At 41.8% G+C, this 22,442-nt stretch overlaps 5 protein-coding genes and 1 long non-coding RNA gene across 9 annotated transcripts in view; 2 read left to right on the forward strand and 4 right to left on the reverse strand.

Moving 5' to 3' along the window:
* Window positions 1–2,020, reverse strand: part of LOC134186412 (protein FAM228B-like) — a 2,666-nt gene extending 646 nt beyond the window's left edge. The window contains exons 1-7 of the mRNA XM_062654383.1: window positions 1,880–2,020; window positions 1,670–1,819; window positions 1,199–1,276; window positions 1,033–1,131; window positions 874–972; window positions 739–816; window positions 1–674 (exon numbers count right to left, since the gene is read on the reverse strand). The exon at window positions 1–674 is cut by the window's left edge and continues 646 nt beyond it. Of these exons, the coding sequence (XP_062510367.1) occupies window positions 291–674; window positions 739–816; window positions 874–972; window positions 1,033–1,131; window positions 1,199–1,276; window positions 1,670–1,819; window positions 1,880–2,020 (1,029 nt within the window). The 3' untranslated portion in view covers window positions 1–290. The remainder of the gene's footprint in view (window positions 675–738; window positions 817–873; window positions 973–1,032; window positions 1,132–1,198; window positions 1,277–1,669; window positions 1,820–1,879) is intronic.
* A 42-nt stretch (window positions 2,021–2,062) lies between these two features.
* On the forward strand, window positions 2,063–3,051 carry LOC134186414 (profilin-4-like). The gene is made up of 4 exons (XM_062654384.1): window positions 2,063–2,188; window positions 2,292–2,426; window positions 2,625–2,730; window positions 2,788–3,051. The coding sequence occupies exons 1-4, from the start codon at window positions 2,072–2,074 to the stop codon at window positions 2,814–2,816; spliced, it is 387 nt and encodes a 128-aa protein (XP_062510368.1). The 5' UTR covers window positions 2,063–2,071; the 3' UTR covers window positions 2,817–3,051.
* A 14-nt stretch (window positions 3,052–3,065) lies between these two features.
* On the reverse strand, window positions 3,066–12,364 carry LOC134186411 (uncharacterized). Of its 4 annotated transcripts, none has more exons than XM_062654382.1 (3): window positions 12,269–12,364; window positions 4,401–7,628; window positions 3,066–3,321 (listed from the first exon to the last, which is right to left on the reverse strand). In XM_062654382.1, the coding sequence occupies exons 2-3, from the start codon at window positions 7,490–7,492 to the stop codon at window positions 3,066–3,068; spliced, it is 3,348 nt and encodes a 1,115-aa protein (XP_062510366.1). In that variant the 5' UTR covers window positions 7,493–7,628; window positions 12,269–12,364. The 4 variants fall into 4 exon arrangements, with proteins under 4 accessions (XP_062510366.1, XP_062510365.1, XP_062510364.1 ...); XM_062654381.1 differs by lacking the exon at window positions 12,269–12,364 and adding an exon at window positions 7,859–8,028; XM_062654380.1 differs by lacking the exon at window positions 12,269–12,364 and adding an exon at window positions 7,692–8,028.
* Window positions 8,147–9,846, reverse strand: LOC134187317 (uncharacterized). Its single transcript, XM_062655429.1, has one exon. The coding sequence runs from the start codon at window positions 8,841–8,843 to the stop codon at window positions 8,298–8,300; it is 546 nt and encodes a 181-aa protein (XP_062511413.1). The 5' UTR covers window positions 8,844–9,846; the 3' UTR covers window positions 8,147–8,297.
* Window positions 9,971–11,827, forward strand: LOC134187045 (uncharacterized). The gene is made up of 2 exons (XM_062655160.1): window positions 9,971–10,572; window positions 10,633–11,827. The coding sequence occupies exons 1-2, from the start codon at window positions 10,041–10,043 to the stop codon at window positions 10,743–10,745; spliced, it is 645 nt and encodes a 214-aa protein (XP_062511144.1). The 5' UTR covers window positions 9,971–10,040; the 3' UTR covers window positions 10,746–11,827.
* A 7,830-nt stretch (window positions 12,365–20,194) lies between the features above and the next one.
* LOC134186995 (uncharacterized) lies at window positions 20,195–21,624 on the reverse strand. Its single transcript, XR_009971033.1, has 2 exons — window positions 20,558–21,624; window positions 20,195–20,506 (listed from the first exon to the last, which is right to left on the reverse strand). It is a non-coding gene; the product is annotated as an uncharacterized LOC134186995 (long non-coding RNA).
* Window positions 21,625–22,442: the final 818 nt, after the last annotated feature.

Genomic DNA, 22,442 nt, shown 5'->3' on the forward strand with positions numbered 1-22,442 from the left:
CAATAGCATGTATAACGTTTGAGTGCATCTCATGATCTGTCTGTTACTTGGGCTTCCAACACCAAGCATGACCAAGTTGTGATCACTTTTTAGAGAACTTAATGGAAGATCTCAAATTGTGATATCGCTGCATGTATTATGCGAGGCAACATACTTTTGGTGCATAGTAGAATTGATAACTTCATGATACGAAACTACTGCATACGAAAATAGAAGAGGAAGGAATCCACGTATACAACAGCAAGTTACAATGACTCAGCTTATTCATCTGCATCAATGACAGCAAAAATTCAAGAAACCATGGACAAGTCTAGGCTCTTGACTTGTGCCTTGTAAAACCGCTTGTGCTGCAGTTGCATTTCTTGATCTATTAATTTAGGATCTCTAGGTGTATTGCTCCATTGCTCAAAATCTGTACTTGTTTCATTGGATTTCTTCCTCATTCTTTGTCTGCTCCGAGTTCTCACTTGACTATCGATATGTGTTAATTCCATTGCCAACCATGTTGAACATTCTGTGCCATGACGACCAAGAGGCACTAGAGGATGCTTGAGAGATTTGAGTTGGCTTGTTGTTCTTGGTAAACCATACTCACATGCATCAATAATGTGTTCTTCCTGACTGCGATCGTGCTGTTGAGATATTAGTGGGTCGTTCAATCTGGCAGTCGTCGCCTGCAATATATATAGACACAAGTGTTTGTCAATGTGTATTGATTCTGACATTCTAAATTCCAACTCTGAGGGGAGAATTTGGTCTTGTTAGCACCAAAGGGTCGTACTCGTCTGCTGAAAATGTATCCAAGTAAACAAACCCCTAACATGAGGAATACGGGATTATTGTTACTGGAGCACTGCATGTACCTTTCTTTACCTTTCTATTTGTGTAATTGAGATAACGTTCAAACAGTTGTCTCTTTTCATTGTCTAGCCATTTGTATGCAGGACCTGCAACTTCTTCTATGACCTGAGCCTGTGTGAGATGAAAGGCATCAGTATTATAATCAAACAAGGCAAGGCATGCGTCATGCACCTGAATAGGTTCAAAGACTTGTTCTCTCCACTTCTTGTATAGCATCTCTTTTCTGCGTTTGTTGAGCAGATCCTTCTCTTGAAGATACTCATCCACTTCCTGTCACCAATTGCATCATTCATTGATAAGGAGTGTGTGACATATAGAAGCTAAAAAGTATATGCACCTTAATAAAAGTTTCTTCATCTTCAAAGATTGCCTGATACATAGTGGACACAGGCCCAGGGACAGGTGTAATGTCACACTTATGGGACCAACAAAGCCAGCATATATCAATAAAATATCAAACTGATTTAGTTATATACTAAAAAGATACTCTTAATTTAACTAGCCACTGTTACACTTGTCAAGTGAAATTACATAGTAGCAAACAGAGAGCAATGGCTTAGCTAAGATCTGTCTAATATATTGTCAATGTTGTGGCATGTATGTTCACACTGTCATCAGTAACAATAAATTGTTTTATAGTTGTACGCTATCATTTAACAGCCATCCTGCTGTTTCAGATCAAAATAATGAAAAAAACATAAAAGTTGTCATATTAGTTTGTAACCAGTTGTTGGTGAGCTTCAGTAAAAACAGTCATTATTAAATTGAAATACAAATTCTATCAACATTTTTGATTTAGTAATGATACAGGAGTATTTCTGATTGATGTTGCCTTTAGCCAGTCTGTCAGAGTTGACTGTTTCACGTGCACAGCTTGATTGATGATGTCTTGTGTGGCTGCTGATTCAGATGTTTTCTTCATTGGTTCAGTCCTTGCTTTCCAGTGTCTCTCCAAAAACTGTCAATCACCTCAACTAATTAATTATAACTAAAAATAACAATTGGCTTCAAAGCTAACTTGACTAGCTGAAAAATTTCTTTCGTCTTCCACTAGCTGGTCTCGTATATCAGCTGAATGCACGGCGATCTTTCCCGTCTGTTCATGTTCCCCCATTCTCACGCGACACTGTGCCGAGGGTAAATATACGTTTAGTCTCATAGCAACACAGGCAAGTAAAGTGCGCTACAAGGAGAACGTCAGCTGACTAACATGAATCAGTTGCAAAATTTGTTGCACGACACTCTTATTGCAACAGGACATGTCCAACAATGCGCTCTGATTAAACGCAAAGACGCGTCACTGAAAGCGAGCTCGGTTGGTTTCACGGTAAGCCTTCATGAACGAATTCTTCCAACAAGGCGTCGTCGACTGTCAGCTGCATGCTTTTTGCTGTCCGTCTTATTTCTTTGCTAATTATTTAATTAAACAGGTTGAACATGACCAGGCAAAGCAGCTGGTGGAATCATTCAAGGCACCAACTGATCTTCGTGGTTCTGGTCTTTTGTATTGTGGAATTCGCTACAAATGTGTTCGAACGGATAAGAATTCAATTTATGCCAAACATGTGAGTAATCATAGGTTTAATAATAAATAAACACCTGGCACAGACCGTGGCAGGAGCTAAAGATCTAGAGACAGTAAAGACAGACAAACAGAAGATTATCAGGTATCCTTATCCTAGTATGGATGAAAAGATGGACGACAAGATTTAGATAGACTAAAGACAGAAAACTGACAAATATTGTCAAGTCATTATCCATAGAATGACACTGGAGTCATCTTGGCAAGAACAAGCTCACTGATTATCATTGGCACTTATTCTACAACCATGCATCCAAGCATTTGTGTCGCTGCCGTTGAGAGGCTAGGTCAGCATTCTTACGCACTATACATTGCACAAATAAATTGTCATGTTCATGTTTCAGCTGATTATTTCAGAGACAAGTCTAAGTAGTCAATTCCAAAATGGAGACCTACATAAGCAACTATCAATATAGAAGGTCTGATGTTTTGTTTCTATTTAATAGAATAGGACTTCGGTAGATTCTTTCGAGTAGTTGAATGAAGAATTACTGTCAATCAACTTCATTCAAGGACAATTAACATGAGTGATATTTTAAATTAATAGCCAGTATAGTACTAGTACTAGTCATTCATACAATCCTTGTGTGGTGTCGAATGGCTTTTGATATGACCTAGAGGATTAGTTGACAGCTACTGTTCCACTTTTCTCCTGCAGAAGATCCAGTCTTGTTAGTATCTCACCAAACATTGGTCTTTTCTGTGGATTTCCATCCCAACATCTCTTCATTAGACTTATGTAGTCCGCTGGCTCATTGTCATGAAGACTAGGTCGTTGACCCTGTCGTACCAGCTCAGCAAGTTGGTACATGTAACTTGTGCGGCAGTCATCATATGGCACTTTCTGAGACATAATCTCCCACATTACAATGCCAAAACTACAAATCAATAAACAACAATTAATATCAATTGTGTACGTCTAAGCAATTTTATGGTGTATGTTCTGCCTTGCTGTAATTGCAGATTTTTTCTGGTCCTTCAGTTTGTAGAGTCATCCACATACTTACTTAGTGATAATTCTGTTTCCATTCATATTGTCACTGGCTACTACAGCTGTGGCCGAAAGTTTTGGACACATGGAAAATATCTCAGTACTTGTATGGCAAATTCTCATAATCATCTTGTCATTTTGAAATATTTTATGTCTTCCAGGTAAATATGTAGCCAATTTATGTCCATGAAATTGAAAAAACTGCTTAATTTATTGGCAAATAATGTTATTGTTGGTAAATATAGTTAGCTACAAACTTTGATAATAATGTCAGTATGCAGACAAGATGATTTCTGTGATTTGTGAAGTGTCCAAAACTCTTGGCAACAACTGTACTCTAGTTAGGTAGAACCTATTACAAGTTTCCTATTACAAGTTTCTTATTACTCTGCATTTAGGTAGGGGGAAATTTTGGAATGGACAATTATAATCCTGTCTGCCTGAATCTGTGACGACAGCAAAGTTAGTTGGATTCGAAACAGCTTACTTTTTCTTACTAGGTATTTGTAAGTGCCAACGAGTAACTTGTTGTGTTTAGTAAACCATCAATAAACACATATATGAGTCGCAAGTTTGCTGTAGATTAATTAATGAGAAATTATAGCATAGGTAGACATCACTATTGTAAACCATACTTTGCCACAACTTATTTAGTGAAGTCTACCCCAGATGACAATGTCGCCCTAAGAGACTTGGTTGCTAATCACAGCTTATGCAATTTTAAAGACAAGACGTCTTTGCAACATCTTGTTGTTAACATATTCCCTTCACAAATAGGCTCTCAACCTCTGTAACTCAAGATAAAACAGGTAGCTAGTTATTCACAAATTTGTTTTTAAGTTAAATATAAGAGAAGTGATTGCCAAAGAAGAAGAATTCAGCCAGTTTCAGACCAGAGAATAACCAAAATGCAGTGCCTACATAGCTTGTCTGATGAAGTGCAAACAACTATGAATACGTCCTCACCTGTAGACATCCACGGATGCTCCATACTTCTTTTCAAAGAATGTCTCTGGAGCTCGCCACAGTAATGTCCCCACACTTTCAGACATCAGCTTTTGTGCTTCCAACAATGGTTTCCTCTCTTCATCCAAGTGATGAGGAACAATAGACTCAGGCTCCTTGTCTACATCTTGTGGCTCATCCAGTTGCTGAATGAACCGTGCTGTTCCAAAGTCTGCCACTTTGACAATCCATCTGTCAGAAACCAACAAATTCCCACACTTAAGATCACGATGAATCCTTGGTGGATTCAAATTATGCAGAAATCGCATGCCTTTTGCAGCATCACTGCAAAATCGTAACTTTTGAGAGTATTGAATGACAATGCTGTGATCTTGTAAGATTGTACTCAGAGCTCCACGTCGGAGATATTCAGTAACAAGGATGGCTTGATTATTGGGAGGCACATACCCAACTCCGATAAAAAGAACAATATTTGTATGGCGAATTGTTTTCATGAACTCAATTTCACGTGCAAAATGTCGCTCAAATGTTGGTTCAATCAGCCTTTGTTTCAGTTTCTTCACAGCTACTGGCAACTCACGATACTCTGCCAGCCAGACTTCACCAAAGCTCCCAGGAGAGTCACGATCAACACGTTCTCTGAATGTAATTTCACTACTTTCAATCTGAAAAGCAGCTTGAAGATCTTCCATTGCTTTCTGAGAAAGCTGGATTGTTCGAAATGCTTCCATCTGACGCTGTTTGTATAGCCGGTGACGCACAACCAGCAACACTACAATTGCAAGGACAACAAAAGACAGCAAAATGATAGCAGCAAACAAAACAACAGATTTTTGCACTTGTGTGCATTTTGATTCTGAATCAAAGCCAAAGTGACAGGTACACTGAATGTGACTGTTGGCCAACACGTGACACTTTCCACGTCCATGGCAAGGGTCTGAGGCACAGACTGTGCATTTAGTCCGATTCAAAGATCCAGCTGATTTGGTCGTAGTTCCACTTGGACAAGAATTGCAAATTCTTGTTCCAGGATACATAGCATATGTTCCATTGTTACATAACCTACAAGGATACTTGGAAAAATTACGACTGAACTCTCCTGCATTGCATCCTAAATTTGTTGTAAATGAGGTCCCATCTGGTCGGACTGAAGCACCTAGGGTATTTGCCGCCAATTCAAATCCACCAAACAAGAGCAATTCTGGATTATTACTAACACGTAAGATTGCTATTGAATGTCCATATCTAGCTGTGGGACCATCCATCATGTGCAACCGAGACCATGAGTGAGTTGTACCATCAAACATCCAAACATACTGATTATGGACCAGTCTCTCACAATTCAAGAAGTGTCTCCAGAAGGGGACTTCAAAAGTAGGAGTTTCACAACCACCATGTATAAACATTTTGTAGCCCCAAACAGCTGCACTATGATACACAGATGCTGGTGGACTATGGTAGTCAGAGTGAATTTCAGTCCACCTGTTTATTTCACAATCATACTCCCATAGCTCATTAGTAGACTGTAAACTACTCGACATTCCACCAAAAACCATGACTCTGCCATCAAGTAAAGTAACAGCAGAGTGCCCAGCTCTTGCATGTGGACATGAGGAATAATTATTACAAGTTATCAATTTCCAGAAAAACAAACCGCCATCTTTATAAACAACCCAATGATCACTAAGGACTTCATGATGATTTCCAGACTGAGAAACAAATAAACCACCAAGTAGGTGAATGTCACCATTGCTGACCTTAAAGATTACATGGTTCCCACGAGGCATGGGACGACCGCCGTCTTTCCATAAAATAATCAACTCTTCCCAACTGAAAATATTCAAATTAAAAATTGCCATGTCTCTCAAGCTTAACACAGTTTCATTATACACACTAGTGTAAGAGAAATAGAATCCTCCTGAGATAATAATTGAATCACTACTATATGCAGTAGCAGCATGACATACACGTTGCTGTGGAGAAATGGTGTTAATTTCCAACCACATACCAGTATAACCATGATATACCCAGGTGTATGGTTCTGACACCATGAATCCATCGTAGCCCCCAAACAAAACACCATACTCGTGCAAAGGCACTAAAGATGATCCAGCACGAGGAGATGGCCCAATGTCCGGGGAGTTCACTTTCTGCCACATTATGACACTGGCATTAAGAGAATAAGCGTGCATCTCCCATAAGTCGTCTAAAGGCATTGATGTAGTAGAATCCTCACCACCAAACAGCACCATAGCAAATGTCATCAAGACAGCAGATGAATGCGTTCTTCTTGATGGAATGCTGTGAATGTTGGCTGTCACTGATAAAGCTTTTTGCCATTCATCTTTGTCCACATGGTACAAGAACATGCCTTGGCTGATTAAATCATCATCTCCTTCTATTGTACCTCCATAAATGAACATTACTTCAGTTGTAACAAGATTAGCCAATGAAACAGAGACATGGTCCATGACTTGGTACTTCATTGGTGTTCTGTAGTGCCACGAATTACCTTCTACATTGTATTCCCACAATTCATTTAGTACAGAAGTAAATCTACATTGTCCACCACCAAGTACAAGAACAATGTTACTTCCTTGGAAGTAAACTGCAGTATGGCCAGATCGCCCCCCAGGCTTTCCATACACAGAATCTGGTGTGGGATTTAAAGAAGTCCAAGAATGACTCTGAGGATCATATTGCCACATGTCGTCATAACAATGCCCAGCTTTTCCAGTGATCTCTGAATACTCTTTGCCAAAAAATATCAACATCTTGTCATTTGACAGAGCCACAGCAGCATGCAGAAATCGCTTTCCTGGTCCGTTTCCTCCAGGCTTCCACACACCAACCTCCAAGTTGAAATGCCATGTGTCATTCATAGTCTCATTGAGATTTAATCCACCAAATGTAATCATTTCACTACCAATTACTACAGCGCTATGGTAAGCCCTCGGAATAAACTCCGCACTTATTATATTAACCCACGAGTTGCTTTCTTCATTGTAAACCCACACGTCACCATACCAATGAGAAGAGCGTGCGCCTTCTTCGCTTGGCAGGAAAGTATCAACCCCTCCGTAGACAATCATCACTTGATTTTTGAAATAACGAAACTTAGAGAAGACCGCTGTGTGACCAAGTCGTTGACTAGGAGAATTAGTCTTTGTCGCAATGACCCGCCTCCAGTCATTGTAGTCCTCTTGGCCCCGAGACTGACGAAAACAGCTAGAGAAAAACAGTTTAGTCTGCACATTTGTCAAAGTATACGTACGTCTAGCAAATACATACTTTGCATCACTGTCCGTAGAACAGTGTGCGGTACTAAGCAAGAGCAGCAACAAGCAAGAACCAGAATTTAGAGCTACGAGATCTAGCGAAAGTCGTTGCAATTGCAGCGTGAATATTTCCATACTTGCTACAACAAACTTTTTTTCTAACGCCAGTCACATTCAAACCTGATTGAAGAAGCACACAGACTAGCCAAGCTAAGTGCAAACTAGCTGATAGGCGAAGTGTCACGTGAGTTTAGATTAGGCTCGCACGTGTACACGTACACGTACCCACGTTTAGCGCACGTTAGAAAATTTGCCCTGCGTCTTTTTAGACATCTCTAGAGCTGTGTGTGTGTGTGTGTGTGTGCGTGTGTGTGTGTGTGTGTGTGTGTGTGTGTGTGTGTGCGTGCGTGCGTGTGTGTGCGTGCATGCGTGTGTGTGTGTGTGTGTGTGTGTGTGTGTGTGTGTGTGTGTGTGTGTGTGTGTGAGTGTGTGTATGTGTGTGTGTGTGTGTGTGTGTGAGTGTGTGTATGTGTGTGCGCACACGCGCATCTTATTAATCTTATTACATTTTTTACTAGTTTATCAATCACTAACGCGGATAAGACCCCATCTAGTCCTCTCATTCTGTATCTTGTGCCACCTGCGTCCATCTAAGTTCAAGTAGTGCTTTCCTCAAAGCAGCTCTCTGACCAGCAACAACACGACGTGATCTCAACGGTGCAGATCTGCATGGAATAGGAGGAAGTGGTAAGGTGCAATCCACCTCTGGCTGAAGAATATGAGGTCGCTCATCAGATGCATTGCAGAAGGAACAGCACAAATCACTATCAGGTAATGGATCCTCTGACTGCAAAATCTTGTAAACAAGAACTCTTCTCAAACAGACCTTATTTGAGGCAAGAGTCACAATTTCGTTGTTGCACACTGACAGTCTACGGTCCTGAGAGTGTGCCACAAACCAAACAAGGCACAACCTTAGTGGATCTCTCCCTCCACGTCCAGCAAGTTGCACAAGCTCAGATCCACTGTCTGGCAAACCGAATAGAATAACTTCACTGATGTCATCAATGTCCACACCAAGGCCAAACGCACTAGTAGCTACCATGACTTGCTGCTTGCCACACTTGAATTCTCCATAGTGTTGAGATCGCCCCTCAAGTGTCATTGTGGCATTTGGTATTGTCCTACTGTACCCCTGGTTATACTACTGCAGCTGTACACAAGATGAATATACACTTTATACAAAACATAGTTTGATCTGCAAAATAAAAGGGTTTTTGGAATATCTTTAGAATACTTACAGAGGACAACATAGAAGCTAACAAGTGGAAGACTGACGAAGTAGAGGTGGATGAATCCAAAGAAAAATACAAGTTTGGACGATTTAGAGATCCACATACTAGAACATAGTCAGGCATATTCAGACGTTGGGTTACAGAAGTAATAAGGAAAAGTGGAGCTGTTGCTGAGAGAGCCATAATTGGGACAGTAGGCAGGCAAGAACGAATAAAACTTAGTTCCTTGTAAGAAGGTCTAAATGTAGACCCCCACTCTTCGATCAGATGTGCTTCATCAATAGCAATGAAGGAGATTGCTGTCTTCAATTGCCTAGACAATGCGTTTCGCCAAAAACTTGATGTGATCGCTTCTGGAGACGTACAAACTAGACAAACCACTGTTACCCACCATTGCCTGACCAAAAGATTGTCCAATACTATTCACTTAGTTTGTACTTGCTGGAAGAAACGTCTTTCAACAGTTTCTCGTCTGACAAGGACTCAATTCGTGTGACAAACTGTAGAGAAATTAGCACCTCCCACTTCCGGTAGTACATCTACTATAAAGTCTGTTGTAATGCAAATACAAGTGTGTGTTCGTTGGCCTTCGATCCTCGTGTCTTGAGAGCTTCGCACCCTACAATTGGTGGAGAACCGCTAGTTTACATTTTGTTTGAGTAACTATCCTTCGTGATGCCTCGTAAAGACCGAATCGTCTCGATGTTGATGATGCTACTTCAAGTCCACTTGCCTCTAGATCTTCTCACCGTCTCGGTTCTAGCGATGACTCGCCTCGTGCTTCGTTTCGTCCTCATCATTCCGCTCAATTGGACAAGTACTGGGGAGATGATGGTGAAGATCTCGACAGTTGGTTGTTTCATGTTCGGTCAGTCGCTGAACTAGAAGGATGGACTCCGGCCCTAACACTCCGTCATGCTGCAGTCGCACTCTCCGGTCGTGCTCGTACTGAGTACAGAGTGTTCCTTTCCACTGCTGACTAAGAAGTTACCTGGGAAGGTTTTGAACAATTCTTGCACGATCAGTTTGGTCCTAAGAATCCTGTTCGGTATTATACGCACAAATTGATGTCTATTCAGCGGGGATCTCATGAAACTGTGTCTGCCTATTGTTCGCGATTTCAACGCACATTATTACAGTTGCAAAGCTGTCAAGATTGTGCTCTGCCCGATTTAACTATTGTCACTTGGTTTCAGGAAGGTCTTCGCCCAGAGTTTCAAATGGAATTAGAGCGTGATCAGCCGACAAAGTTCGTAGATGCAGTGCATAGCGCCGAGAAAGCCGAACGCATTTCTCAACGAAACCGCATTCCTGTTGATGATGACCATTGTTTCGTTGTTCGTCAATCACACCTGCAACCGCGATCTCGCCCACAACAACATGTTCCTGACACAAAGCCGCCTACTGCTTCATCGTTCCATAGCAACGTGGACGGCGCTCAATCAACTGATCGTGAGGTGTTCCAACAGCTGATCTTGCAGCTGATCTTGCAGCAGTCACAAATACTGGCACAACAAGGTGAATTTTTGAAACTTTTACAACCTCAGTCTTCCTCTTCTCGTAACTCTGCAGCTTCTTCGCCTTCTTCCGGATTTCGTGGTAATTGTCTCTATTGTCACAAATACGGTCACCGCATTTCTGAATTCCGCAAATGTCTAGCAAAAGAAGCCAACTCACGCCCACCACCTCAAACCACTTCGTCTGCCTATAATCAACGCCAATTGAGAACTACGCCTTCTCAAGTCAATCGTGGTTTGTCTACTGAACAATAGCCTACTGCCAATCAACAGAAAGCTCCTATCTACACACTTCAGACGACACCTGCTACCTGTCAGCCGCCTACGGTACCTAAGTGTAAGCTTACTATTGAAGGTGCAGAGCCTATCACCTGCGTAATTGTCTCTGGAGCCGTCGTGTCATTTGTTTCCAGCAATTTTGTCGGTACTGTACTCTCGGTCATACCGCCGACCAAACGTTAGAATCTGATAGTTATGTTATCGCCACCGATGGTAATCCTCTCGATCTTGCGGGCAAGATTCATCTAGATTTGTCTTTCGGTGATGCTATCATTCGACATCCCTTTCAAATTGCAAATGACTTTCCATTTCCGGTTCTTCTGGGTTCTGATTTCTTGAGTCGCGTTCGCGCTGTGATTAGCTATGCAAACGGCACGATTACCTTTACAGAGCATGACTCCGCTGTTCCCTATTACTTTATCGATTTTAGGTGTATTCACAGATCAGGATAGTACCGCTTCAGCTACTGATCTAAGCAGTTCCGTAGGTCGTGTTTGTGTTCTCACGGTCTCAACTACATCATTCGCTATCTTAAATCCGAGAACTGTTACACCTTTTGATTCTACCGATAGGGATCTGTCGTTGGATACAACACCTCCTTGCTCTGACTCGTCTGCTAGCTCATCTGTTCCGATTAACGACCGCCTCTCGTCTACACAACGGTCTCGACCTAGTAGGCTTCTTGACGATTATTCCGATGTGTTTGCACAACATTCGGACGATCTGGGTCGTACTTCCGTGTTTACACACCACATCGACACTGGAGATTAGAACTCTTCTGTTACTTAGATTTGCTTAGCTGATGTGTTTTTCTTATGTTTCACCTAGTCCACTACACTTGTGTTTTGTTTTAGTTTTAGCGGTACATGAGGACATGTAACCCTCAGAAGGGGACGTCTGTAGAGAAATTAGCACCTCCCACTTCCGGTAGTACATCTACTATAAAGTCTGTTGTAATGCAAACACAAGTGTGTGTTCGTTTGGCCTTTGATCCTCGTGTCTCGAGAGCTTCGCACCCTACAAAACACTCCCTTTTTTACCAGTTTGGCGACCTTGAATCAATCATCAGGAGGCTAATAACTAAAGCAAACTGGCTGCTTCGAGCAACTACACCTACCTGATCATGCATCAATGATATCAGCGGGCTTATGATCACACACACTCCGTTCAAGAGAAGGGCAGGCAGTAGGTAGCACAAAGATTTGCCGCCCGAAGTCTTCAGTCGAACAAACACATCTTTGTTCGAAAGAATAGCCTTGGAGACCTCAAGCTGACCTTCACGAAAACTATGCTGTCCAACTACGTCGGAAAGAACAGATTTCAGACCGAGTTCAAAATTCGCGCTTTCAGAAGCCATTCCGCGCTTTGTGAAGAGTCTGCTCACAGCTGTGCGGATCAAGTACCCAATGCTATGTCTGAGACCTACCACTCTGATACTAGTAAAAAGATTCTACCATTCCGTAACGGCCTACCCAAAGGGTTCCCACCTCCCAGCTTACCGTGTCTTCTACGCCTTCTGAAAACATCCTGCCGGTTTTTTCAACGTAAGAGATATATTGGCGATCGCAGGAGAAAAGCGTCCACGTCCAAGAGACTTTCTGTGTGACACATGAGAATAGCACTTACACTAATCGTGTTAGTAGCCCGAGGCTTTGTGACATACGAGCGAAGATGATCATCTAATAGCATAAACGGTAGGCGGTATGATCCCAGACCCTCTCCGGCGTTTTCGTATTATACGGGAACCAGGCACGACGGCGCGAGAGGGTCTGGTACGAGGCTAGGCTTAGAGATCAAACGACAGCTGGCTGCAGATCAGCAGAACATTACAACTCCGTTGAACTGCAGGATGATGTGGAAGAATCAACAAACACTTGCCACGCTAATTAGCTGCGATTGTAGACATGTAGTCTGCGCCTGTGCATGCGCCATTCTTTGGATTGTAGAGCCTACTAGAGGTCCACATCTAGTCACAGAATCTTGGGTGGCACAGGTAAAATTACACCCACAAAGCGGCGCCAGTCCTGTCTGCACGCATAGACTTAGGTTTTCGCTCATTTTTCTCGCCCTTCGATGCTGCTATCTCACGCCCCATTCCCAGGCGCCCGCCATTCTATTGCTAATTAACTAACTGACTTAGCAATAATCATTAGGCTAATTTAATTGCATACATAATGTTTCAACAACCAATCGCAACATGAGAATGACGTTACGTAACAAACTAGTTTGTCACGTGACATAATGTGTAATCTTCGCCTTACGGCGGCAACTTCGTTTTCGGTCATGTAAACCCTAAGTATAATCGCGCGCGTTACTCCACCACGTAAGGCGAAGATGGCCTAGCGTCGAGGCTACGCGCGGAGCGTGTTGTTTAGTGCGGGCGACGTCTAGTCTCGCGTAGCCAAGACCATCTCCGCCTGCATCCTCCCGGGGAGGCGAATTTTTTTTTGGGGCCCACTTTCTTTAGTACCCGGATGAACGTCCCGTATAAGCTGTAATCTGCACGTGCCATAAGCCCGTCCTTCACGTTCCGGCTTTACGTCATCCGCGCCAAATCCAGTCAAAAGTGCGTTTAGTCCCGCCTGTTTCTTTCGCGACATGTTTGTCAAGTTTTCGAGCTCTTTTCTTACGACATTCAAGGGCAGGTTAGATAGTGAAGCCGTACTTATGCACACGTACATGAGACTCAATCTGCACTCCATCACGTGTCTACTTCTTTTTCAATGCATCTAGGTCCGCTAGACACCTAAACAGGCAAGACTGTACGAGACTGACCTTTCCCAATGTGAGTCCAGAGAAGGGCCAGCTCATCATTGTGCGCAAAGCCACTCACTTTAGCGACCCACACAGTAGCCTAATGATGCCCAGTGAGTCTGCCTGCAGAAATCTGGCTGGAAGAATCAATGAGCAGGCTGGAGACAACACTCAAGCCGGTGCATTCCTATTTGGCGTATTCAATCTTGAAGGAATTAGAGAGTTCCAAGCAATACATGAAGCCAACTCCATTGCCTCCCAGGTATATGGACGTGAATTTTACTAATTAACCGTAATTCGCTAAAGCACACTTGAAGCAGTATGCAAGAGTTACTAAATGCAACATTGTACACACATAACTACAAACAGGTTTTTATTTGACTTGCTACTCAGTACTGATATGCCACAGATTGTTATCAGTGCTCAGTATACACTTAGCTTATTATATATGTGGTTTGTTTGTGTGTGTGTGTGTGTGTGTGTGTGTGTGTGTGTGTGTGTGTGTGTGTGTGTGTGTGTGTGTATTTATATTATTATATCCAACCGGTAATGACTATAACTGGTTAGAATTGAATTCTACAGCATCGTAAACTGGTCAACAAATGTCACAGCTGTTGCACTAGCAGCTTGAATAGTGGCATGATTTTGCTGGACACTACTTTGACATGCCATTCATTGCTCCAACCTTCCAAATATATGCAATCTTCTTCACATGTCCTACACACAATGCAAAATATTAAGCATAGCATTTCTTCAGTAAAATTTTTCATTTAATTAATCAATTAATTAAAAGACTGTACAGTACATGAACTGGTTACTTGTACAGTGTAATGACATGGACCACACTCGCTGAACCATTGATTTTCAAGGGACCAATATATATGGACATTTGTTGCTGTCCAGAACACCACAAAAAAGTATAGCTGCACCATTTTTGCAGCACTGGCTGTTAAAGGCAAAACATACATACATGCCTGCACTGGAACATGTACAAAATCCCTTTTTTGCTAAAGTTGCACTGATAAAACAGTTTTACTTATTCTCCAATAACTGATAATCTAGACCAATACAAGCTGATACGTATATACCGATCGATACACGTAGCCAATCCAATATTTCACGATTATCTGTAATAGTGACAACTTAATTAGTTAACATTGAGTCATATTTGTGGTATCGTAGGTCTTGTACCCTGCCACAAGAAATAAACTTATTCCAAAAATTACAGAGGCAAATTGCAGTCCTCTCTTAAGTGAAAGTGTTCCTAGAATGAGATCTCTTCTTTAGCTTCAAATTCATCACGAGGCAACCCTCACATGCCAACCATACCTCTACACATGCACATCCTCTTTCTGTATTATTGGCTGCAACCAAACCATGTATCGTATACATGTAAAGTATATGTAAAGAATGTATAGCATACCTCACTTTTCCTACATTTATTTAATACTTAATTTTTTAAAATTGAGAAATTTTTTGAATAATCTGAGGTGTGTTGGGTTTGATAGTTAATTCAACATGTTAGATTATACCTAAAATCATATTTGTCTGTAAATTTACAGTTTGATAATGATTTCTACACCCTACATTGATTGATTTGTACAGTCTATTTATAGATAGTCAATATGATCTTATACAGCCAGTCAATATCGATTGATATATAGTAAGACTATTATTGCTCGATCCTTCGTTTTAGTTCTCGTTTGAATTCCTTGTTATCTACAAGCAGTGCATGCCAAATAATTTCACTGGTTGCATCATGGGGTTTTATCCACAAAAAAAAGTCTATGTCCACACTAAAGAACAAGGTCACCAAAATAATCCATGTTTCCACATAGACGTCTTGCTGCTTCTTGACTAACTTGAAATAGAGAATGTCAGTCTTCGAAACAAGGTTAAGCTCAACACTATTGCTAATGTATATATCAATCAATATTTACTGTACAGTATACATCAATCAATATTGCCTGTATACAATAATATTGACTATATATAAATTGGCGGTACAAATCAATCAATGTAGGCTGTATAAATCATTATCAAACTGCAAATTAACAGACAAATGATTGAAACTAAATTTTAGATGTTGAATTAATTAACTATCAAACCCAGCACACACCAGCACACGTCAAAGTATTCTAAAAATTTCTCAAAATTCTTTAAATTAAATATTAAGCAAATGTTGACAAAGCAAGGTATACATACTAGCATTGCTTACACACAAATGTTTAGAATATCAATCTTGATAATTGAATCCTTGCCCAAAATCTATTTATTTATTAGAAACGTACCAAGAATTTTTTCAACTGCTGCTCTAAAACTCAATTGCTATACCTAATTCCTGATTTATGTAGTTAGCAGATCATTCTCATGCCAAACTGCAAGCAGAAGAAGATGCTCCTAACAGCACACACATATTCAACACACGTTGAGGCCAAGAAAGACGCTACCACAATAGAATCAAACAAGAACTACAAATACCGGAATCATTACTGTTGACTTTCTGCACAGTGCGTCGTGTACAAGAAACCCGGGACAGCAAGGATAATATCCAGGCACTTGGACACACACAACACACACACACACACACACACACACAGACAAAGACAGACAAACACAGACAGACAGACAGATAGACAGACATACAGACAGACAGACAGACACACACACACACACACACACACACACACACACACACACACCCACACACACACACACCCACACACACACACACACACACACACACACAGACAAACACACACACAGACAAACACACACACACACACACACACACACACACACACACACACACCTATCGGTTTTCTTAGTGTGACTATCCGCCCACTAACAGTCAAATTTGATGTTCCTTTGTTGGCTGACTGGGCTGATAGAGACGTCATCACTTCCTTTACAACTCCAACTGACACAAGAGACAAGTTCTCATTACTGATATTTAGCCAAGCAACACACAAGAGTGATTCTCACGGAAATTTGGCATCTCCGTGTCCTGTGCTTGAACCAAGTTGGTAGAAGCACAAACAGACGGTCTGACAGCAACTGAAACAAAATACAAAATGTAGATCTTTACTGTGGAGGGATGGAGGGATTGTACAGGATTAGTGTCTTCTTTCATTCATGAATCTGTCCATCAGTCTGCTTGTATGTCCATCTCTCTGTCTGTCCATTGTTTGTCCATCTCTCTGTCTGTTTGTCTACTTATCGGTTCATTGTCTGTCTGTCTGTCTGTTCATCTGTCTGTTTGTATGTCCATCTCTCTGTCTGTCCTCTCTCTCTCCTGTCTGTGTATTGTTTGTCCATCTTTCTGTCTGTTTGTCTACTTGTCTGTCCATTTGTCTGTCTGTCTGTATGTCCATCTGTCTATCTGTCTGTCCATCTTTCTGTCTGTTTGTCTACTTGTCTGTCCATCTTTCTGTCTGTTTGTCTACTTGTCTGTCCATCTTTCTGTCTGTTTGTCTACTTGTCTGTCCATTATCTGTCTGTCTGTAAGTCTGTCCATTGTCTGTCTGTCATCTGTCTGTATGTATGTATGTCCATCTCTCTGTCTGTCCTTCTCTCCATCTGTCTATCTGTCCATTGTCTATCCATCCATCCAAACATCTATAGATAAGTCCCATTTTGTCTGTCCCGTCCGTACGTGGAAGTTGCGTCATGCTGTACAGACAGGAAGTAGAGTCGGGACAGGGTGGAGGCTAGTCACTTTGATTCTCCATCTGTCTGTCTGTCTGTCTGTCTGTCCATCCATCCAAACATCTTTGATTCTCCATCTGTCTGTCTGTCTGTCCATTTGCCTGTCTGTCTGTCCATCTGTCTGTCAATACATATATTTAAAATTTCAACACTATTACGTCTGTCCATCTGCCTGTCTGTCTGTCTGTCCATCTGCCTGTCTGTCTGTCTGTCTGTCCATCTGCCTGTCTGTCTGTTCATCTGTCTGTCTGTCCATCCTTCCAAACATCTTTGATTCTCCATCTGTCTACACGTCTTCCTTTTTCCATCCAATCAACTTCCCATCATCCGTCTCTTTCCCTCTGTCTGTCTATCAAGTCCAACCATTTGCCCACTTGTCTGTACATGCTGCTATCCCCTGAACTCTCCCATTAATTAATTAAAACATCGTACCAACTGGCTGTGTTGTTGACATCACCGGCATTGAGCTCGTTCCCAGTGTGATCACATTTCTTGGCTTGAAATGCTTGAAAGGACAGTTGGGCTTGAGGCAGCCGCTCGGTTAATCTCAAAGCAACACAACAACTCACTCTTCAACGGCTAAACATTCGACATTCTCACAAGAATGTGAGAAATAGACGAAAGTGTCACCATTCACAGTGATATGCATATGTCTGAACGGACATGCTGATCGAAAGCACGACCCTTGTAGCCACAACGCACAGACAGTGTTGTTACCGAGTGCAGCTTGACTGTGACAGAAAGGGCATTGGTCACCCTGGAATAGAGACAACAGTCAAGACGTACAAAAAATAAAAAATAATTTGCATACAAATAATTTATATAAATAAATTATTATTAAATAACAAAAATAAAAAAAATTGTATACAATTAATTTATATAAATTAATTATATGCAAATTATTAATTTATTTTTATTTATTAATTAATAAATCAATAATTTGCATACAATTAATTTGTATTTTTATTTATTTATATAAATTAATTGTATGCAAATTATTTATTTATTTATTTTTTATTTATTAATATAAATAAATAGCATACAATTAATTTATATTAATAAATTATTAATCAATAATTCACATGATTGGTGACTATATCAACTGTACCTTCAGACATTCAGGATTATAATAGAAGTAACAATCGTCTCCTTTCGTAGCCATTCGATCGCCTCAACCCTGCAACACATATGAAATACATCCAACACATAAACTAATCGACGTCATGCAACTTCTGTGTTTCACACCACAAAAAGGACACAACAGACAAACAGAGACTTGAAATGAGTTTAGATGAAAAGTGCGTGGGTGTGACAGATAGGTGTGTGTGTGTGTGTGTGTGTGTGTGTGTGTGTGTGTGTGTGTGTGTGTGTGTGTGTGTGTGTGTGTGTGTGTGTGTGTGTGTGTGTGTGTATTTACCATTCATGATACATTTGTCATCTGTCAATTGTTTGTCAACCTGTCTGTCAATTGTTTGTCTATGTGTCTGTCCATTGTTTGTCTGTGTCTATCAATTGTTTGTCCACCTGTCTGTCCATTGCTTGCCTGTGTCTATCAATTGTTTGTTCACCTGTCTGTCCATTGCTTGCCTGTGCCTGTCAATTGTTTGTCCACCTGTCTGTCTGTATGTCCATCTGTCTGTCAATTGTTTGTCTGTGTGTCTGTCCATTGTTTGTCTGTGTGTCTGTCCACTGCTTGCCTGTGTCTGTCAATTGTTTGTCCACCTGTCTCTGTCTGTCTGTCTGTCAATTGTTTGTCTATGTGTCTGTCCATTGTTTGTCTGTGTCTGTCAATTGTTTGTCCATCTGTCTATCCATTGTTTGTTTGCTTGTCTGTCCAATATATGTCCATTGTTTGTCTGTCTGTCTGTCCATTGTTTGTATGTCTGTCTGTCAATTGTTTGTCCATCTGTTTTTCTGTCCATCTGTCTGTCCATTGTTTGTCTGTCTGTCTGTCCCATCCATTTCTGTCCATCTGTCTGTCTGTGTGTCTGTCTGTGTGTCTATCCATCTGTCTGTCTGTGTGCCTGTCTATCTCTCTGTCTGTGAGTCTGTCCATCTGTCTGTATGAGTCTGTCCATCTGTACATCTGTGTGTCTGTCCATCTGTCCGTCTATCCATCTGTCTGTGACAGTGTCAGTCTATCCGTTTGTCTGCTTATCCGTCACTCTATCAGCAAACACGTGCTACACAATCCAGTCACTGCAATCTGTACCCAATGCTGCTGCTTTGTCCTCCACAACAGCCAACTTCTCATCCTTCACGTTCTCCACTCCTCGTTGCTGTTGATCCCCATCAGCTCCTTGCAGGCGTAGCTCTTGTAAAAAGATTGCCAACCCATTAGCTTCTCTAGCAGTCTTCACCAAAAGTCAGATGAAGAGTACTTGCAGTCCCTCTCTGTTGATATTCAGTGGCATAATGAAGACATACGACATTCTTTCAAAGAATCAGCCATGCTGGATGATGATCTGTTCCAACAGGAAAGGCAGAAAACAACCATGAAGGAGACTGAAATACCCAGTAGTGGTGAAGACAAGAATCAGACAATTGAGACAGTCAAAACAAGTCTCAATGAAGTCATGGTTGACCTAGAAACTGGACTTGCCCCCAACATGACAAATAATGATGGATATCTGACAGCTGTTAAAAAGGTTTGTGAAACTACTGGAAATGTTGAGGAAAATCAACACATCCACCGACCAAGCAGCAGCGTTTAGTTTCAGCATTACACACTTTTGGCAGTCATACAGGGATAACAAAGCACAGGCAAAGAATTTGGGTGCAGCCTACAGCCCTCAGCAGACGAAAACACATGAGAAATTCAAGCTCTGTTCCTGCAAAAGCTGGCTGCCCCAGTGTGTTTAATAGTAGGAGATCAACTCCAACAACTCCTTCTGTCAGTGGGTATGTGATGCCGAAGCGAATACAAAAGATAAAGAGACAGCACAGTCTGTCCGCCAGTATTCAGCAGAACAGCAAAAATGTTGACAGTTTATTATAAACTTTATACTTAGAAGCATGTTTACTATAGATATACAATGTAAGGTATAGATTACGTGTAAGCCCATGCAATATTCCTGAAGAACTAAAAAGTTATTCTATGTCTACGTGACTATACGTACCGTAGTCTAGCTACTAGTAGTCTGCATATTTTAATAGATAGCTAGCTGTATTACGTGTCCACCAGTTTGAAGAGGTCTCTGCTTGAACAGCTGAAAGTTGGAACAGCTCCTTTTGCGATGCAAGTGCACTGACGCAGATTTCTGCTGAATTATGAACTAAGAAAAATAAGTTATCACAACGTAAGGTAGACGAAACGTCTAGCCTACCTGCTATAGCTACTTTGTGCGCATGTGCTTTGATGGCCCCCGAGTTCAAAAATTACGACGCAGCTACCGCTTCAGCAACGTCAATGGTGTGGCGTCGCAAGGTGCGCAGTAGTCAACGAACGCAAACAACAATACAATCATGTTACGTTCCTTCTGCCAACGTCACGTGCAGATTACAGGTATACGGGTCGTTTATCCGGGTACTGAAGAAAGTGGGCCAAAAAAAAAAATTCGCCCGGGGAGAGCTCGCCGGAAGAATGTAGGCGGAAATGGTCTGGGTACGCGAGACTAATTTTAGACGAGAGGAAGGTATTTTGCAAATATCCGGGTCTTCAGAAACGCCCACAGTCGTTTGCCCGTCTACGCCCGTCGAAGAGTTGCCGTGTTCGATACACGTGTTCCCCGCAACGCCGGCAACGTCTTCGAAATGACGATGTTCAGCGGGACGGTCGAAATGACGAGTCGACATTTGTTATATACGGGGAACAGATTATCGGGTGAGTACTACACGTGACTTGCACGTTACGGGATTCGCGTCGAAATTATGTGCCAGGTTTGATACACCTGTTCCCCGCAACGGGACTGTCGAAATAGCTTCAACGGGATCCATAATCCAATCAACGGGATTTTTTGAAACTGGACACGTCTCGAATACATGCTAGGTTCGATACACCTGTTCCTCGCAACGTCAGCAACGTCTTCGAATTCGCAGTAACGCGGCGTCCAAGTCGAAATGGCTTCAACCAATCGCTAATCCAATCAACGGGATTTTTGGAAACGGTAATTCAACGGGCTAAAGCTATATGAATGAGAATTCTGTCTGCCTGCTAAAATGCATGTGAACTCATGCAACAACCTAAATTTGCGTACGACGTTAAATTAATTAACTTTATGAGAATTTTGTCAGGGCTGCTAATTCTGTGAATTGACGCCACAATTGATTACTTAATTAATTAGTGGGTTTTTTTCTAGAGTTCAAGAGACGACGTACGTTTAGTACATTTCGAGGAGCGCTTCATTTCTTTCTTGCTAGATTAGAACTAAATTAACGTCAACTTGAGTCAGCTGTCACTAGCCAAATCTAGCGAGCGGCATACGGAATCGAATTGCAGGGGCGTAGGAAGCAAAAGTGACTGGTCCGGCCTAACGCGCGCTAATGGGTGGGGTAGCGTTGCGCGCGCTAGTAGATGGGTAGAGCAACACTATATCATAGTTCACATCTCTCGGGAATGTTGATAGTCTCGACTCCATGTCACATTTAGAGATGTATTGTACAAGCAGTCTCGACCCACACACACCACACACACACACACATACACACACACACACACACACACACACACACACACACACAGGCACCAATCACCAATATATTACCTATTTGATCGGCTATACCCGTTAACCAGAAGTTGATGCCATTGAGAAAGTGGTCTTTTCGAATATTGGTCCGGCCATGGCTGGACCAGCCGGACCGCATCCTACGCCAGTAGTCCTCCTCCTCGCGCGCTCTCCACGTGTTTTGGCACGTCCTTTTTGTTCCACTTGCCCAGAGCCGTATGTAAACGGCTCTGCACTTGCCAAGAGCCCCGCAGTAGCGGATTAGGTCCGTCGGGTATTTGGTCCGCGCATTAGCGCGCGCTCGTATTGCTCAAACAGACTAAAATCTAAGCGTAGCTATACACATAACAGTCTGCTCGTCTGTTTGTCAAACAAGTGTAGAGTACCTCTAGACAAAATCATCATCATTTATTTTGATTTCACACACGGCATGGTAACGTCTAATCTAACAGCAAATCAATGGAACCAATTGGGTTCGAAGATAACCTAGCTATACTTATACGCAAATGATTGCAGCCTGCCAGGGAATCCAAGAAAGACGCTGTGC

The sequence above is a fragment of the Corticium candelabrum genome, chromosome 11 (assembly GCF_963422355.1).
Source record: "Corticium candelabrum chromosome 11, ooCorCand1.1, whole genome shotgun sequence".
In the NCBI taxonomy this organism is placed as follows: Eukaryota; Metazoa; Porifera; class Homoscleromorpha; order Homosclerophorida; family Plakinidae; genus Corticium; species Corticium candelabrum.

Excerpts from the sequence above, each read along its gene's own strand:
- LOC134186411 (XM_062654379.1), bottom strand. The coding sequence starts at position 7,813 with ATGGAAATATTCACGCTGCAATTGCAACGACTTTCGCTAGATCTCGTA. Across the intron at positions 3,322-4,400 it reads GCATCCGTGGATGTCTACAG|TTTTGGCATTGTAATGTGGG; the intron begins GTGAGGACGTAT and ends ATTGATTTGTAG.
- LOC134187317 (XM_062655429.1), bottom strand. The coding sequence starts at position 8,843 with ATGACACTTGAGGGGCGATCTCAACACTATGGAGAATTCAAGTGTGGC.
- LOC134187045 (XM_062655160.1), top strand. The coding sequence starts at position 10,041 with ATGTCTATTCAGCGGGGATCTCATGAAACTGTGTCTGCCTATTGTTCG. Across the intron at positions 10,573-10,632 it reads GCCTTCTTCCGGATTTCGTG|CAAAAGAAGCCAACTCACGC; the intron begins GTAATTGTCTCT and ends GCAAATGTCTAG.
- LOC134186414 (XM_062654384.1), top strand. The coding sequence starts at position 2,072 with ATGAATCAGTTGCAAAATTTGTTGCACGACACTCTTATTGCAACAGGA. Across the intron at positions 2,427-2,624 it reads ATTCAATTTATGCCAAACAT|AATGACACTGGAGTCATCTT; the intron begins GTGAGTAATCAT and ends CATTATCCATAG. Across the intron at positions 2,731-2,787 it reads CGCTGCCGTTGAGAGGCTAG|CTGATTATTTCAGAGACAAG; the intron begins GTCAGCATTCTT and ends TTCATGTTTCAG.